The sequence below is a fragment of the Halichoerus grypus genome, chromosome 4, assembly GCF_964656455.1.
Source record: "Halichoerus grypus chromosome 4, mHalGry1.hap1.1, whole genome shotgun sequence".
NCBI classification, from domain to species: Eukaryota; Metazoa; Chordata; class Mammalia; order Carnivora; family Phocidae; genus Halichoerus; species Halichoerus grypus.
The window spans coordinates 157,046,773-157,063,613 of NC_135715.1; the positions used below are offsets into that span (position 1 = coordinate 157,046,773).

Below are 16,841 nucleotides of genomic sequence, written 5' to 3' on the forward strand. Positions count from 1 at the left end.
TCATCAAGAAGACTCCTTGCTGAGCGAGGAGCCCAATGTGGGGCTTGATCTCATGACCCTGAGATTACGACCTGAGCCAAAACCAAGAGTCAGAGGCTTAACTTACTGAGTCACCCAGGCAACCCTAAATTAAATGTTTTAAATGTTTTAAATGTTACCTGGGAGGGGAAAAAGACTTATGGTGGAGGTTGTAAATGCAAACACCTATGGTCAGAAATGAAATAAATGAAAAAGGCCAGGAACAATTGGGGCAAAACCAGACAGCAATGCCCACAACGGTCACTCAGCTCCAGCCATTGAGGAGAATTCCGAGCACGACGGAGGTGTGGGTGTGTGGAGCTAGGATAGAGGATGACACTGACACAATATCATTGACTCCTATAAATGAACATACTGAGGTTGTAATAATGCATGAAGCCTTAAAAGTAACCATAAATTGTCCTTTGTATCAAATGTCCTGGGAGAGGAGAAAGAAGTGGTAAGGAGGCATGGTATTCTGCAGGTGGGAATGGGTAAATTTATTGTCAATTCTTTCTCTAGGCCTTCTTAGTTGATTTGGGTGAAAAAGTGCAGAAGGCTTTTTCTATTTTCTATTACTAGAAAGTTTCATCTGGAAAAGTAACAAATAGAGTATTAACATTTTTTCCATTTTTTTGAGTTGGAAGATTGATATTTTTATTTTTTTTAAGATTTTATTTATTTATTTATTAGAGAGAGAGAAACAACATGAGAGGGGAGAGGGTCAGAGGGAGAAGCAGGCTCCCCACTGAGCAGGGAGCCCGACGTGGGACTCGATCCCAGGACTCTGGGATCATGACCTGAGCCGAAGGCAGTCACTTAACCAACTGAGCCACCCAGGCGCCTGGAAGATTGATATTTTTAAAATGTTATTTTTATTTAAAAATCCTGGGAAAAACACTTATAAACCTAATTTTAAAAATAGCGAAAATATTGATATAATGGTAAAATGACTTAAAATCTAGCTATTTAACAATAAACTCTTTATGTAAGACAGCTATTCCAAAATAATATTTGCCATTCATCTGTTGCTCTTGTTCACACATGGGCAATGTTCAAATAGTTCATGTGCTATGTTTCCTGAAGCTTTTCTCTTCATGAAATAACCCCATTACTCTAATTGCTGAAATAACAGTACTTTCCTGTTTAAATAGATCTTTAACTGTGTCCAGGAAGTTAAATGCAAAACAAGGGCTCTGTTGGTGATCTATTAAGATTAAATTAGTAGTTACATTTTTGTTTCAAAAGAAATTTTTTGGAGTAGATTTATTCCCAGAAAAACAAATTGAAATTTCCCAGAATAGTAGTAGTAAACAGTATGTGTAACTTGTTTATAAAAATCTAGTCTCAAGGACTGTTCCTGAAAAACTTATTGAATGGTGACTTTATACCTAAAAGGGAAATATCATTAGCAACTATAACTGGCTATACACAAAACTACAGACACATGTGGTCATTTAAAGCTCGGCAACAATAATAAAAACAATGAACAAATTTCTTACTTGAAATGCCTTAGGTTTTTGGCTGTATTTGCTTAAATAAAACCTAAAACCTTACAAATACATCAATGCAACTAAGAACAAACTTTCACTTAAAATCCCATCAATTTAGAATACTTATGAATGTACAATTTTTCTTGGTTTTAATCAATATGTATATATAGTGTTCAATTTTTCCTTTAAGTTTCAATTAAGTTATATTGTATAGACTTTTCTAGCCCAACAGTCAATATAGTTGTTATGTTCAAGCCCCATAAACTGTTACATTGTATCGATGTACCATTGCCGCCTCCTCAGTTTTCCAATTATTGAGAATCTGGCCCCCTACTCACTGTTCATTAAACTATCACTGTTCATTAAACTATCTTTAAATAAAAATGACTTTTTCCCTTTTCTTTCTTTTCTTAAAAAGATTTACTTATTTATTTGAGAGAGAGAGTGCACATGCATGAGTGGGGACCAGGGAGGGGGAGAGTCAGAGGGAAAAGGAGAGAAGTAGACTCCCCACTGAGCATGGGGCCCCACTTGGGGCTCCATCCCAAGAACCTGAGACCATGACCTGAGCTAAAATCAAGAGTTGGACGCTTAACTGACTGAGCCACCCAGGTGCCCCAAGTTTTTCCCTTTCCAGTTAATTTCTTGGAATAGATTCTAATAAAAGAAATAAAATGGGATTTACGATTTTTATGACCAGATTGCTATTCAGAAACACTGTACTAATTCATTACAATGCCAATTGCAATATATGCATGTTTTCTTAAAGCTCTTCCAACACTGGATTTAATATCTTCAATTTAATTTCTCAGTTAATATTGGTGAGGTATTAATACTGTTTTATTTAAAAAATTATTAGGTTGAATCTTTTTCCAAGTGTCTATTGTTTGCGTTTCCTTTTTTATTTTGCTGTCCATGGATTCTGTCTGTCCATTCAATACTGGACATTACTTTCATGCATTTGTATTCATTTCCTATAAATTCTAAATGAAGCTCCCATAGGACACATTTGTTGGGGATTCCTCCCTGCCATTCTTTTTTTTTTTTTTTTAAGACTTATTTATTTATTTGACAGAGAGACACAGCGAGAGAGGGAACACAAGCAGGGGGAGTGGGAGAGGGAGAAGCAGGCTTCCTGCCAAGCAGGGAGCCCGATGCGGGGCTCTATCTCAGGACCCTGGGATCATGACCTGAGCCAAAGGCAGACGCTTAACGACTGAGCCACCCAGGCGCCCCACCCACCATTCTTTTTTTAAAGCTTAATTTTCCTAGTATATAAGTTATATTTATATATTCAAACTCCTCAACCTATTCATAATTGAGTATGTCTACTCGGTATACTCTTTCATTTTCTTCTGGATTTTTTATAGGTAAAAAAAAATTACCCCTTTATCTCATTTGAAATGTGTGGAGTCTATTTTCTACAGAACAATTATCCATTTTCCCAGTAGCACTTACTAAATGATGGTTGTTCCCCCATTTTATTTCATCAAGTTTGTTACCAAACTTCTCATATGTGTGTAAATTTATTTCTGGCATTTCCATTCTGTTTCATTGGCCTGTATTTCTAACTGTACAATTTGATATGTGTGCTTCAATATGTTTTAACCTCTGGTAGAAGAAGTCACTCACCATATTTCCCTGTTCTTTTTTTTTTAATATATGTTTTATTTATTTATTTGACAGAGAGATAGAGAGCACAAGTAAGCAGAGCGACAGGTAGAGGGAAAGGGAGAAGCAGGCTCTCTGCTGAGCAGGGAGCCCGATGCGGTACTCGATCCCAGGACCCTGGGATCATGACCTGAGCCGAAGGCAGACGCTTACCTGACTGAGCCACCCAGGTGCCCCTTCCCTGTTCTTTTTAAAGTAAGAAAGGAAACTGATGAAGAAGAAATACCAAATATTTCTTGATATCACATGAAAAAATGTATACATGTAGTACCTTTTCTATCAGTTCTTTTGCTATGTCATTTGTTTGTGTCTCGTAAGTTAGAGGATATTCCTCAATCACAAGCCTTGGGCGTCTTTGTCCACTGGGTATTGCCGAATGCTTCGGGCTGTAACAGAGAATATATTCATGGTTGGAAGTGAGTTGATTATTTTTAGCTAATATGCTCAATGTAAAAATGAATGAGCAACTCATAAATAAGGTCAAGACAATTTTTTTTTTTTCGAGCCTAATGGTTGTCTTCTTAGGTAAAAATACCAGAAAAACAGAGTAACTTTTATTAATTTAAATTTTCTTAGTTTAAACCTCTATTAATTTAATTTCTAATTTAATATGGAAGAAAAAATTCACCAGTTGTTTTACTAAAAACTGTGAGAAATGATTTTAGATCACTGTTATACCTCATTTTTGTACAAAACACAAGTAAGCGTCCTATTTGAATGCAAATAAATATCATCCTGTCTTTTTCCTTTTTTTCTTTTCTGATCTTTACCCCTTGTTATTCTTAGCCTTGTCAGAGCACTGCTAAGTCCACTGGAAGTAATGCTAAAAGAAGAAAAATAATTTATACATAGTTTATAAGATTTGTAATTAGGACATAAGTGTTGCTACCATGTGATAAAATGGCATGTTTATTTAGTAATGCTTGAAATACTGGATGAGGTTCCACATCATGGTGAAAGCTGGGGCCCGTACAAACCCTCTCAGACATCTATAAGTTGGCAATTACTCAGTAGCAAGACCGTGTCCCTTAAAAGAACAACTGGAATTTTTTAAAGTCTTTATTTTTTTTTCAATTTTCCTGTTTTCTCTCTTCTTATTTCATTTTTCTTTCCTTGCTTAGCTCTTTCTTAGTTAAAGTGATCAATAATTAGTCCATCACTAAAAAGAGAAAACAGTTTTTATCCTGGTCTTTGAGATGGCTTGATATAGTTCAAGAGTTGTGTAAAAAAAAAAACTGATGTGTTAAAGACATTGGTTTGGTTATTTTCATTCTTCTTTGGAAAGGGCAACTGTATTTTGAAAACTATCAAACTTACAAGCTAGGCTGGCAAAAATAGTTGCAGTATTGTTTGGGAAAGCAGCTACTAAAAAAAAAAGAAAAAAAATGGATGGTTTTTACATCCTACTTTTTTTGGAAAAAGCTGGTAAGTCTATCTGATTTGTGAGAACTTGGAGGGTAGATCTTTCTGCTGTAAAAGTTTTAGAAGGGAGAGATAGTTTCTGTTGCCACTATAAATAAAATAATATAGGACAGTTAAAAAAAATGCTCAGTGAAAGTGGACTTTGTTGGTCCCGTCAGCTCTTTTAGTCCAGTGACAGGATCTGTAGCTGACGGTTACTCAACTGAGGCTTCTAGGTACTTCTTGAGTCTATTTTCCTTTTCCTTTGTTCACTGACATTCTCACCTAGGACCCATTCGTTTGCAAGGGGCTAAAATCAATGAAGAGCTTTAAAAGGAAGGGGGTGTAAGTTTCCTTCTCTCAATCCAGGTTCAACTACCAGAAAATGTGCTCTAAACCAAACTCCCTAATTATCCTTTATTCCCCATCTCTACATTCAAACTTCCTTTTCTTTTAGCCAAAGAAAACTGTCTCAACTGCTTCCTAGTCTGTTTCCTTAAGCACCAGGCTTACCTTAATTTCAAGCGCAACAGCACTACTCTGTACAGGTAACTTGCAGGTAGGTGTTTTCGCTGCCCCACAGGTTGTATAACAGGATGAATAGCCCCAACAATATATCCTTTAAGATAGTAGTCTTCCACTTTTGTTACTATATCTGAAATTGAATTTATCTTGATGACTTCTGGGTTTGGTGAAGCTGAAATAGCAAATGCAATGAGAAATTTGCACATTTATAAAATATTATTTTATAAAACATTATTTCTATCTATGTGTGATAATACTAAAGAATAGGAAACATATTTGTATGATTTAATCTCAAAATTACACTAACATGTATTACACCTAAATTAATTTCAGAAAAAAGCAAAAGTAACCTTATAAGCTGGTAGATATGTAATATTACCGATACGTTTTAAAGTAGAAATGCCTTACACATATTTTTCAATTAAGGCATGTTTATTTTTTAGGATTTCATTTGAGTGACTGTATTCCACTAATAGATACTGAAGACATACATAAGAGAAACAATATTAAGTGGAAGAGCTAATTGTTTTTACAATTCTGAACAGGATAAGATGCATAATTTTTTAATATAAAATTCATACAAATCTAAAAATTACAAGTGGGGGTAATGATACTTAAGCAGAAATTGTCAAGTGCTTTCTTATTTCTATCACTTACGTGTAACACCCAGTGCTCATCCCAACAAGTGCCCTCCTTAATACCCATCCCTCCACCTTCCTCCCCTCCAGCAAGCCTCAGTTTGTTCTCTTAACTATAAAGTCTCTTACGGTTTGCTTCCCTCTGTTTTTATTTCTCCCCTTCCCCTATGTTCATCTTGTTTTGTTTCTTAAATTCCACATGAGTGAAATCATATGATATTTGTCTTTCTCTGACTTACTTTGCTTAGCAGAATACTGATTGCAATACTTATATAAATGAGGAAAGGAATTGAAAAAGTAAAGGTATCCAGAAGGTCTTTTTTTTAGAGAGAGGGAGAGAGAGAAAAAGAATGGGGAGAGGGGCAGAGGGAGAGAGAGAATCTCAAGCAGGCTCCACGCCCAGCACAAAGCCTGGCAAGGGGCTTAATCACACAACACTGAGATCATGACCCAAGCGGAAATCAAGAGTTGGACGCTTAACTGATTGAGCCACCCAAATGCCCCAGAAGTTCTCTTTTAATAAGTAAAATTCCTAAATGTAGAGGAACTTCAAATGCAAAATTGATATGCAGTTTAATTATCCCTTTGAAGCAGGGTAAACCTATAGAAACTATAGAGCTGTCCAATGTGTACAATTTTTAGTAAAAGGAAAAGGATGTGTTATTTGGGAAAATGTTCTTTATGTTCAAGCAGAATTAATTTAAAAAACAACTATTTTCTGCAACAATATTCCTCATTTTCTGGAAAACAATCAAGAATTAATATCTAGAAATAGACCTGCAATTTGATTATCTTGAGTAACAAAACATATGAAATTAATTCCAGATATGGGCAATGCTGGCTGTTGGCCTTCTGTCAGTTTGATCAGTGGCGTCCAGCAAAGAACTGCAGCTAATTGCCTGAACACAGGAAGGAGGTTAAGAAGCAGACAAAGAAGAAGGGTCAGAGGAAATCCCCACCTCCTCTTACACTAATATCCACGTGATGGAACAGAAATCCACCAACACTGGGTATTCATGCCAACTTCTCAAAAGAAAATAAAACACTCAGTAGGAAAGTTATATAAACCAAGACAAATCCATTTCCACAAATTCTGATCCTCTTCTAGATTTACACTAATCTATTTACAATATATTTTCTTTATCATTATGTGTAGGAACAACAAAAAAAAGAGAATCATCTTGGACTTTGAAGAAACAGCTGGATTTCATTGCAAAACGGTCCTGTTCTCTGTGGTTGTGTGGCAATCACTCTGTGATTCATTTGGTTTTACTTTTTTTTTTTTAAGATTTTATTTATTTATTCATGAGAGACAGAGAGAGAGAGAGAGGCAGAGGGAGAAGCAGGCTCCCAAAGAGCAGGGAGCCTGATGCCGGACTCGATCCCAGGACCCTGGGATCATGACCTGAGCCGAAGGCAGACGCTTAACCATCTGAGCCACCCAGGCGCCCAATTTGATTTTACTTTTTAAGTATTTTAACTAAACCCTGATTTCCAAACAAAGAAAAGGAAAAACTATAAAACAGAATAAACTGTTAAGACTAAGGAATGAAACATAACCTAAACTTTTTACAATTATATACTAATTCTACAAAAATTTTTTTAAAATGCAGTCTTTTAATGGATCTTGTTGCATATTGTAGAAAGTGGAAATGCTTTAGCCTGACACCAAAGAATCTTCATAGTCTGGCCTCTTTCTTCTCATTCAAACTTCACTCTTGTCACAGGTTTTCTTGTGTGTCTTGATTTGGCATTCCTGTACTACTGCACTTCCCGAATCTTGGTCGCTGTTTCCTGCCGCCAGGCCTTGATTTCCTTTCCTGCTCCCTGCGCCTGGTTTATTACGGCTTCCCCTGTGCTGTGCATTCTACTAGTTCCCTTTCAGACGTCAGTAGAGTTACTTGTTTATATGTTTATCTCTGCTGTTAGAGAATTCCTTCAGGGCAAGGAACCTACCTTATTTCTCTTTCTATGCCCAGCATTTTCCTTAGGTTATTATGTTAAGTTGGAAATACTGTTCATAAGGGGAACTATGAGGTGAAATTATTGCATAAAGGAGGGAAAGCCATCAAGGTTAGCTAATGGAAACCAAAAAAGTTAGCCAGTAAATTCAGGAACAAATGTACAGTTTCTCTATGACTTGTTGGAGAGAGACACAACAGGGAAAGAACACACAGGCAGTGTTGTGGGATTGTTACTCTTTTGATTATAAAAGTGAAGGTGGTCAATGGGCGCCTGGGTGGCTCAGTTGGTTAAGCGACTGCCTTCGGCTCAGGTCATGATCCTGGAGTCCCTGGATCGAGTCCCACATCGGGCTCCCTGCTCGGCGAGGAGCCTGCTTCTCCCTCTAACCCTCCCCCCTCTCATGTACTCTCTCTCTCATTCTCGCTCTCTCAAATAAATAGTCTTAAAAAAAAAAAAAAAAAGTGAAGGTGGTCAAGAACCTGGTGAGAATTCAACCAGGTGGAGTTAAAGGTCATATTCACTTCAGAAGGCTCTAGCTTCAGGCCCCATTTCATGTTCCTTACATTAATAATATTGCAATGAGAAACCACATAGAAAAGGAGGTAAAAAGGAATGAGAGGTAGAGCTACATTGGGTGTAATTAGCTCCATCTTGGAGTGAAATCTGGAGAATTTTGGGAGAGGACCATATCACATACAAAGAATAAGATTGTAGGCTTGGAGAGCTTCTTGATCCTGCTGGTCTTTCTTCCCTTGCTGCCCGGCTTGGAGTCACTGTTTGGTCCCATGTTGTCTCACTTAGTTTACTCTGGTGCCACTGCTTGGAAGGAAACCCCAGAAACCAAGAACTGAGGATTGGGAAAAGTCCCCTTCCCTGGAGCTCTGGGTTAGAGTGCAGAGCAATTTACGCAGCCAGTGCTCTGCTTGTTCTCTGTGATCTTGCCACGATCCCAGAGAGTGGAGTGCTGCAGCAGCCAATATATAAAAGGTACTTAATGGGTTCAAAAGGCACTTAAGTTGTTAGTAAATATAGAATATTTGAAAATATTTCAATTATTCTGTCGTTTTACCGGATGCCCAGCAGTTAGTAATTAATATTATTTGATTATTTTAGTTCTGTAATACCACCTTCATCATTAAAGATTATATGGTATCTGCTTATAATTTTTAGCTGCATATAATGTGGTGATGGTTGCACAACAATGTGAATGTACTTAATGTCACTGTACACTTAAAAATGGTGAACATGGTAAACTTTATGTATATTTTACCACAATAAAAAAGGTTCTATGTCAAAGACAACATATATTATATATGTACATATTAAAATCTACTTTCTGGGGGTGCCTAGGTGGCTCAGTCGTTAAGCATCTGCCTTCGGCTCAGGTCATGATCCCAGGTTCCTGGGATCGAGCCCTGCATCCGGCTCCCGCTCAGAGAGAAGCCTGCTTCTCCCTCTCCCACTCCCCCTGCTTGTGTTCCCTCTCTCGCTGTCTCTCTGTCAAATAAATAAAAAAAAAATCTTTAAAAAAAAAAGGAAAAAGAATTAAAAAAATAAAATCTACCGTCTGCTTCTGAATTTGATGAACTTAGATACTTTATACAAGTAGAACCATACATTACAATTGACCCTTGAACGGCGTGGGGGTTGGGGCATCAGCCCCCATGCAGACAAAAATCTGCATATAACTTTTGACTCCCTAAAAACTTAACTACTTGTAGCCTACTGTCAATTGGAAGCAACATAAATAGTCGATTAACACATATCTTGTATGTTGTATTATATACTGTATTCTTACAATAAAGTGAGCTAGGGAAAAGAAAATGTTATGAAGAAAATCATAAGGAAGAGAAATACATTTACAGTACTGTACTGTATTGATAAAAAATCTGCATGTAAGTGGACCTGTGTAGTTCAAACCCATGTTGTTCGTGGGTCAACTTATTTTGTCTTTTTGTGACTGGCTGATTTCACTTAATATAATGTTCATCCATGTTGTAGCACATGACAGGATTTCCTTTCTTTTTAGAACTGAATAAGATTCCATTGTATGTATATACCACATTTTGTTTCTCCATTCATCCATCAGTGGACAGTTGAGTTGCTATTGTGAATACTGCTGCTGTGAATGGGGATGTGCTAATATCTGTATGAGATCCTGCTTTCAGTTCTTTCAGATATATACCCACAAGTGTGATTGATGGATTATATGGTAATTCTATTTTTAATTATTTGAGGAATGGTCATATTGTTTTCTATAGTAGCTGCATCATTTTACATTCCCATCAACAGAGTACAAGTGTTCCAACTTCTCTACATCCTTGCCAACACTTGTTTTTTGTACCTTTTTTTAAATAGTAGTCATCCTAATAGGTATGAGGTGATATTTCATTGTGGTTTTGATTTGCATTTCCCTAATGATTAGTGATGTTGGACATCATGTGCTCATTGGTCATTTGTGTATCATTTTTGGAGAAATGCCTATTCAAGCCCTTTGCCTATTTTTAAATTGGGTTATTTTTGTTGTTAAGTTGTAGGAGTTCTTTATATATTCTGGATATAGTATTTGCTCCCATTTCATAGGTTGACTTTCCACTCTGTTGATTGTGCCCTTTGATGTACAGAGGTTTTTAAGTTTGATATAGTCCCATTACCTATTTTTGCTTTTGTTGCCTCTGCTTTTGGTATCATATCTGAAAAATCTTGGCCAAATCCAATGTCATGAAGGTTCTCCCCTATGTTTTCTTCTAGGAGTTTTATAGTTTAGGTCTTACATTTAGGTTAATTTTTTTTTTTAAAGTACAATGGCACTAGTTTATTGGTTTAAAAAGGTATGCTATGACTTCTCCCTCAAAATGATGACAGAAAAATAAAAAACTTTGATGCTTTTCTGTTGGTTTTACATGATGACCTTGGCAAGGTAGACTGTAAAATGAAAACTTAAAAATTCATGAAAGTATAAGAAATTTTAAAGTTTATGAAAAATACTATTTACCTGACAAAAGTGAAACAGAAATATGTAGATTATAGCTGATAACTTAAAAATATATGAGTAGAGATGAGCATTTCATTTTTATGAAAGTGTGTCTTCATAAATTATAAAATTCAATACAAGAATAAAGGATGTGCCTTGGCTTGGAAATCTCTCCTGGCATTTTAATCACTACTGTTGGCCAGGTGATAATTATAGTGGGTATCACTACCTGTGTGAAGTTGGGTTGTTTTTCCATATGGCATGCGTAGACAGAGTGCTTGAGGTTTCACTCAACAAACTATTTAAGGATCACTTGAACTACACTATGAGTCCTAGTTCCCTGGTTGTTGCCTGAAAACTTGCCATTGGTAACCTCTGGCAATATCAAGGAGCCTCAGTCTCAAACTTGCAGAATGGGTATCAGGTACTTCAGAGAAAAGCCCAGCACTCTTTTAAGGAATGTGGCATTTCCAATACTCCTGACAGCCCAGAGGAAAAATAATGTGGAAAAAAGGGGATACACGGGCTCTGAGTTTGAAAGTGATTTAGAAGAATTGGGGCTTGAATGTAAAGATGCTTTAGGGATATCTTTATTGCACTTATTTTTCCTTTTTTTATGTATGTAGGAGAGAGATAGAAGGAATAATTAATGTTTAAAGATGTCTAATGGAGCTTTTACTACTGGTAAGAATTAAATTACTAAGTGAGAAAGTAGTAAGTCATAGTTTAATTCATACATTTTTTTCTTCTCTTAGTACATGAAGTAATGGTGTGTTTTACAATCAACAATGTTTTGGAGTCAATGAAAAATGTAATTATATAGCAAAGAAGTGGTTTGCAAATACACTGGCTAAGAAAATGAGGATTTGAAGAACTCTTGGTTTGGTGGTATAAATGTTCCAAAAAATTTTTTGAAAAGGGATAAATTCTTAGTTCTTTTCATAGTTCAAAACACAGAATGAGAAAAATCTGATTTAATACATGTTCATTTGGTGGGGGAAAGAGGAAACCCTAGAGACTTTAGCTGACTACAGATTAATTATAAATTAGCAGTTAATCCAATGTGATCATGGTCATCTGAAAGAAAATTGCCTCCATAGGAAGGTGGCTCACTGAATTCTATGCTGAGTACTGAATTCTGTGCTAAGTATAGCAACATTGGAATACTTCCTGTTTATTTTCCTTCCCTTACACATTTATCACCATCTAAATAATAATCAGAATATACTAGTGTATTCACCTGGTTATCTTTTTTTAAAGACTTATTTATTTGAGAGAGAAAGAGTGCGTACCTGTGCACACACGCCCATGCGAGTGGGGGAAGGGGAATAAGGAGAGAATCTTCAAGCAGACTCCCTGCTGAGTGTGGAGCCCAAACTGGGACTTGATACCTTGACCCATGAGATCATGACCTGAGCCTAAATCAAGAGTTGGAGGCCCAACTGACTGAGCCACCCAGGTGCCCCTCGCCCCGTTATCTTATTTAATATCTGCCTCCCTCACCAAAATGAAAGCTCTGCGAAGGCAGGGGGATATTCACATTTTGCTCACCACTATTTCTTGATACCTGGAACAGTGCCTACCACATTGGTGCTCAGTTAATATTTGTTGAGTTAATAGGTGGATTATGTTCAATTTAAGGGCCAAATTAGAGGCAGTTTCAAGCTGGAGTATGTTAAAATCAATGTGTTCAGGAGAGTGAGGGGTCTGAAGACCCTTACAGGTGTTCTGCAACTATATGTCAAATAAGGGAGGAACAGGATACCGTCTGGATATATGTGAAGGGCTGTCCCATAGAAGGAGCTGGCTGGTGTGACTGACTGAACAGTGGAGGAGACAGGTACCTAGAGGAGTATTCACCCAAACTGCAGGTGGCAGGGAAGAATAGTAGGACTCTGACATGCTCAGTTCTTTAAATATATGTATGGTTCTCACAAAGTTCTCACAAAGATCATCCACTTTTTCATGAGAGGCATGGAGCCACCCTCAGCTCCCTTTACTACCAAGTGTGTATTGGACTGGGGTGGTGTATCCCAAACTTAAGTCATTGAGCACACTTTCACAATTTTTATCATATCTGAGTACCATCTGTATTTCCATATTCTTAAATTTCCTCTTTTAATTTTCCTTTCTTTTTTGGTTTTTAAAGTTGGAGCCCAATGCGGGGCCTGAACCCACGACCCTGAGATCAAGACCTGAGCTGAGATCAAGAGTCAGATGCTCAACTGACTAAGTCAACCAGGTGCCTCTTAATTTTCATTTTAAACTTCCATTTATTTCAAAAGGAATCTATATTTCTCATATGACCATAAAAGCAGAATCACTTACCGTAAGTAGAAAGCTGTCATACAAATGAATACAACAAAAACACTTGTTAGATTCTAGCCAGATACTGTTATCCACCAAAGATTCTGAGCCACAGCTCTGTTCTCTCTTTGTTGAAAAGGAAAATTAGCCGTTAGAGAGGTGTTAAAGATATATTAACTCCAAACTGATTGGAAGGCTTAAAAAGAATTGAAAAGGGCACAACTTTCTGTCTATGAGACTCAATGTTATTTAATTCTCTGCCTGTGTGTACAACTTGAAAGTATCTCATGTCCAATGCCAAGTGACTTGGTCGAGGCTCAGAGACCCGCTAAGAAGGAGCAGGGACACAACGGTAGTAGCAAGGGAGATGACATCAGAGGTAATAAAATGAATTATAAAACTAGATAAAAGAACTATAAAAACTTTACAGTTTAGGGTCACTTAATGGGCTTTCTACACTTCATTGTCCCAAATTGATAATGATAATGAACGCATTCCCTCCATTCTCTTGTTTCAGAATATGGTTTTCAAAGGCAGAGTTATGTAACATGTTAAAAACAATCACCAAGAAGATAGCTATAACAGAATAACATCGGTGCTTAAGGGGGTTCCTGTTCAGGTGGAGAATGTATTTCTAAGGAACACCTCATTCTCTGGTTATGTCAATGGAATAAATCCAGCTTTCCAGGTCGACTCCACACCCTCTTGCACTCTCACTAAAGTAAGGTTATTGTCTTGAGTCTCAAAGCAAAAGAAATGTTAATGCACTAAACACACACACACACAAACACACACAGCAGTTTTGGGAGGAATTACAAACTGAGAAATCTAGAAAATTTAGAGAGAGAAAAAAATTATACAAATATATCTTAACATAAGTTTATGTTAAGATCATGTTTGTTTGGGCTCAGTTCCTTACATTCATTATTCAACCACCTCAAGTGTATATGTTCTTCTATCTGGAGGTCTGTGTCTTTTGATAAGTAGCACTCAGCATAGACATGACTATTACGGCAAGTGCTTAAAAATACTTATTAAAGGACCAACAAATGAAAAAAATTAGGTTTAACATATTCAGTTAACAGAGCTCCAGGGTACTCGTGGAGCATCAGTTTGAAAAACAGACTCTAGAACCTGGGTGCAAATTCCAGCTCTGCAACTTACTAGCCTGGCAAGGTACTTTGTACCCATGCTCCCCAGTTTCCTTATCTGCAAAGTGAGAATAAGAATAGGATCTACCCTATAGGATTGTCAGAAGGATTAAATAAATTAATATTTGTTCCTAGAAGGTATCTGGCATGCAGTATGTGCTATATAACTGTTGCCTGCTTTTTTAAATAAATAAGGTCCTCTCCTCTGGAAAGAGACACAATGCAGTATTTTACTAAGAGCATTAGACTCTTGAAGCAAATCACCTAGGTTCAAATCATGATTATGCCATTTACTAGATCTGAAACAAGTTACTTTGCCTCTCTGAGACAAGGATAAATAATTGTAGTACCTCATAGGGTTGTTCAATAGTAACTGTAAAACATGAGCCCAGTGTCTGGCACAAAGTAAACACTTAGACACCAGGGGTGTGCCTGTCTGTTGGTGGTCCAGTTCAGGAAAGAGAGCTTCAAATGAAGTTGTCTTCAGAGATAACTCATTGTTGGTTTAAAAAATCTCCAGAAAGAAGATCATTGTAGAGATTTGGATTTATTCCAAAAACATGACCTGTAGAATTCTAGAGGTTCCTAACTCACACTCTAGAGCAGAGGCCCTAATGCATGCTCTAGATCTCATGTCCCAACTCACCCTGTGGATTAGGCACCCCTAAGCTCACACTCCAGATCAGGGCTTCCTAACTCACTGACCTACTACATTGAGCCCCAGACTCAAATGCCTGAAGGCACCAGGCTGATAAAATGAAGAAAGGACCTGTTCTGGAGGAGGCTGTGGGACCTAGAAAAGACTCAGAACCTCGTCCAAAGAGGGCAGTAGCTCCGGCTCAGGGCTGCCATATAAGCATGTGGGCCCAGTTGTTATTAGACCTTCTAATTTTTAAGAAGACTCCCAAATCCAGATTCTTATGTAATATTTACCAATTTTAAAAAGTGACAGTTAATTAAAATATTTTAATACTGTACACATCAAGTGAGACCTGTCTGAAGGCTGATTATGGCCCATTATCTCCTTGGTTTGCAACTTCTGCTATGGGTCACACCAGAGACTCTGCTGACCAGAGCCTGCTCAGGTCCAGGCCAGGCCACCTAAATCATGTTAGACAGTGTTCAGCATCCTAGGATACAGAAAAAGTGATCCAATTCTTCATTAGTGGGAAGAGGAGAAGGATGGTGATAGATGGGCTAGGGTTCATTCTTTTAACAAATTGTCCTTCTTATCCAACATTGGGACTTGCTTTAAACATGCCAGCATCATTCAAGAAAAGTAAACCCAGGAGCAAAAAGAGGAAAAATAAATCCAGGAATTTTTATGAGAACTTCCCTTTATGTAATTCCCTCAATTCTTACTAATGTATTAAACTGGGCTGCAAAGAGACTAGAAGCCTGATTCAGCTGAGAGACATGAGGAAGGGGAGAGTTGTGCGCACAGAGTGAAGAATTTTCATCAGTGCTGCCCAGAGTGAGTAATTACCTCTCCACAACAGGCTCAGTGCTTGAGGCCAAGCCTTTGATTTGACGTCCTCCTTTGATTTGATGTCCTTGTACTAGAGCAGTAATATCAGAAGCTCAATTACTTTTTTGTTGTTTATTTTTTTTAATTACTTCTTTTTTTTTAAGATTTTATTTTTAAGTAATCTCTACACCCAACATGGGGCTTGAACTCACAACCCTGAGATCAAGAGTCACATGCTCTACTGACTGAGCCAGCCAGGTGCCCCTTGGCTCTATTACTTTTGAAACCAGGAAATTCAGGGGGAGGCGGTAGTTGTTTTGGCTAGAATTTGAACAGCATAGGCGGTTAACAGCAGCTGCAAGCCATCCGTCTTCCTCCTCCTAGCTCCCCAGCCGCCATCCGTCCTTGCTCAGCTCTTTGGAAGAAGGAACAAATGGTGCTGTTCACAGCATTATTGGGTGTGGTTGATTACTTTTAAATTGACGCTACACGATTTGTAAATGCTTTATTATACCTTACAAGACTATTGTGAATTGCTGATGAAAAAAAGCATTTTGTCATTGTTTTGAAAACTGTACAAATGCAAAGTAGATTTTTATGATTAAAATTGAAAAACACTGAAGGTCAGCAACATTCTATCGTTTATCCTCATAGTTTTGAAAATAAAATGTCAATAGACTTTTTTATGCTCATTTGCTTAAAAGCCTCATAGACAAAGATCAAAGTTTAGAAATAGATTCACCTTCCAGTATAAAGCTAAGAACTTGCTCAATGCCAAAAGCTTTGCTCTGATGATGTAACTCTATGAAAACTGTCCAAGACATATATATGTTCTTTCCACCAATTTACTTCTGAAGATTGCTATGTGTTTTTGAAATATTTATGAAACATTGTTTCCTCAGATAAACATGCAATGTATAAACACTGGCAAGTAATTTCACCGTATTTTCAAAAGGGAATAGACTGTCAATCTCCATATATATTTAGCAATTATAGTAAAAAATAATAGGTAACGTATACCAAGTCCCTATTTTGTGCCAGGCACTATGTGAAATGCTTTATATGCCTAATCTTAATTAACCCTTACAAAACTCCATAAGGTAGATACTATCATTATTCTCAGATGAGGAAACTCAGGAAGAGAGAGATTTGGTAACTTGCCCAGATTGCTAGTAAGTGGTGAGGCTGTGATTAAACCAGACAAGATGACTCCACAGCCATACACTTTAG

General features: G+C 37.3%; 1 protein-coding gene and 1 long non-coding RNA gene across 2 annotated transcripts in view; one reads left to right on the forward strand and one right to left on the reverse strand.

The window, feature by feature from the left end:
* LOC144381646 (uncharacterized) overlaps positions 1-12,927 on the forward strand; it is a 43,807-nt gene extending 30,880 nt beyond the window's left edge. Inside the window, exon 3 of the long non-coding RNA XR_013447312.1 lies at positions 12,835-12,927. This is a non-coding gene — a long non-coding RNA (uncharacterized LOC144381646). The remainder of the gene's footprint in view (positions 1-12,834) is intronic.
* Positions 1-16,841, reverse strand: part of RFTN2 (raftlin family member 2) — a 66,458-nt gene that overhangs the window by 41,680 nt on the left and 7,937 nt on the right. Inside the window, exons 2-3 of the mRNA XM_036107206.2 lie at positions 5,097-5,280; positions 3,454-3,568 (exon numbers count right to left, since the gene is read on the reverse strand). Of these exons, the coding sequence (XP_035963099.1) occupies positions 3,454-3,568; positions 5,097-5,280 (299 nt within the window). The remainder of the gene's footprint in view (positions 1-3,453; positions 3,569-5,096; positions 5,281-16,841) is intronic.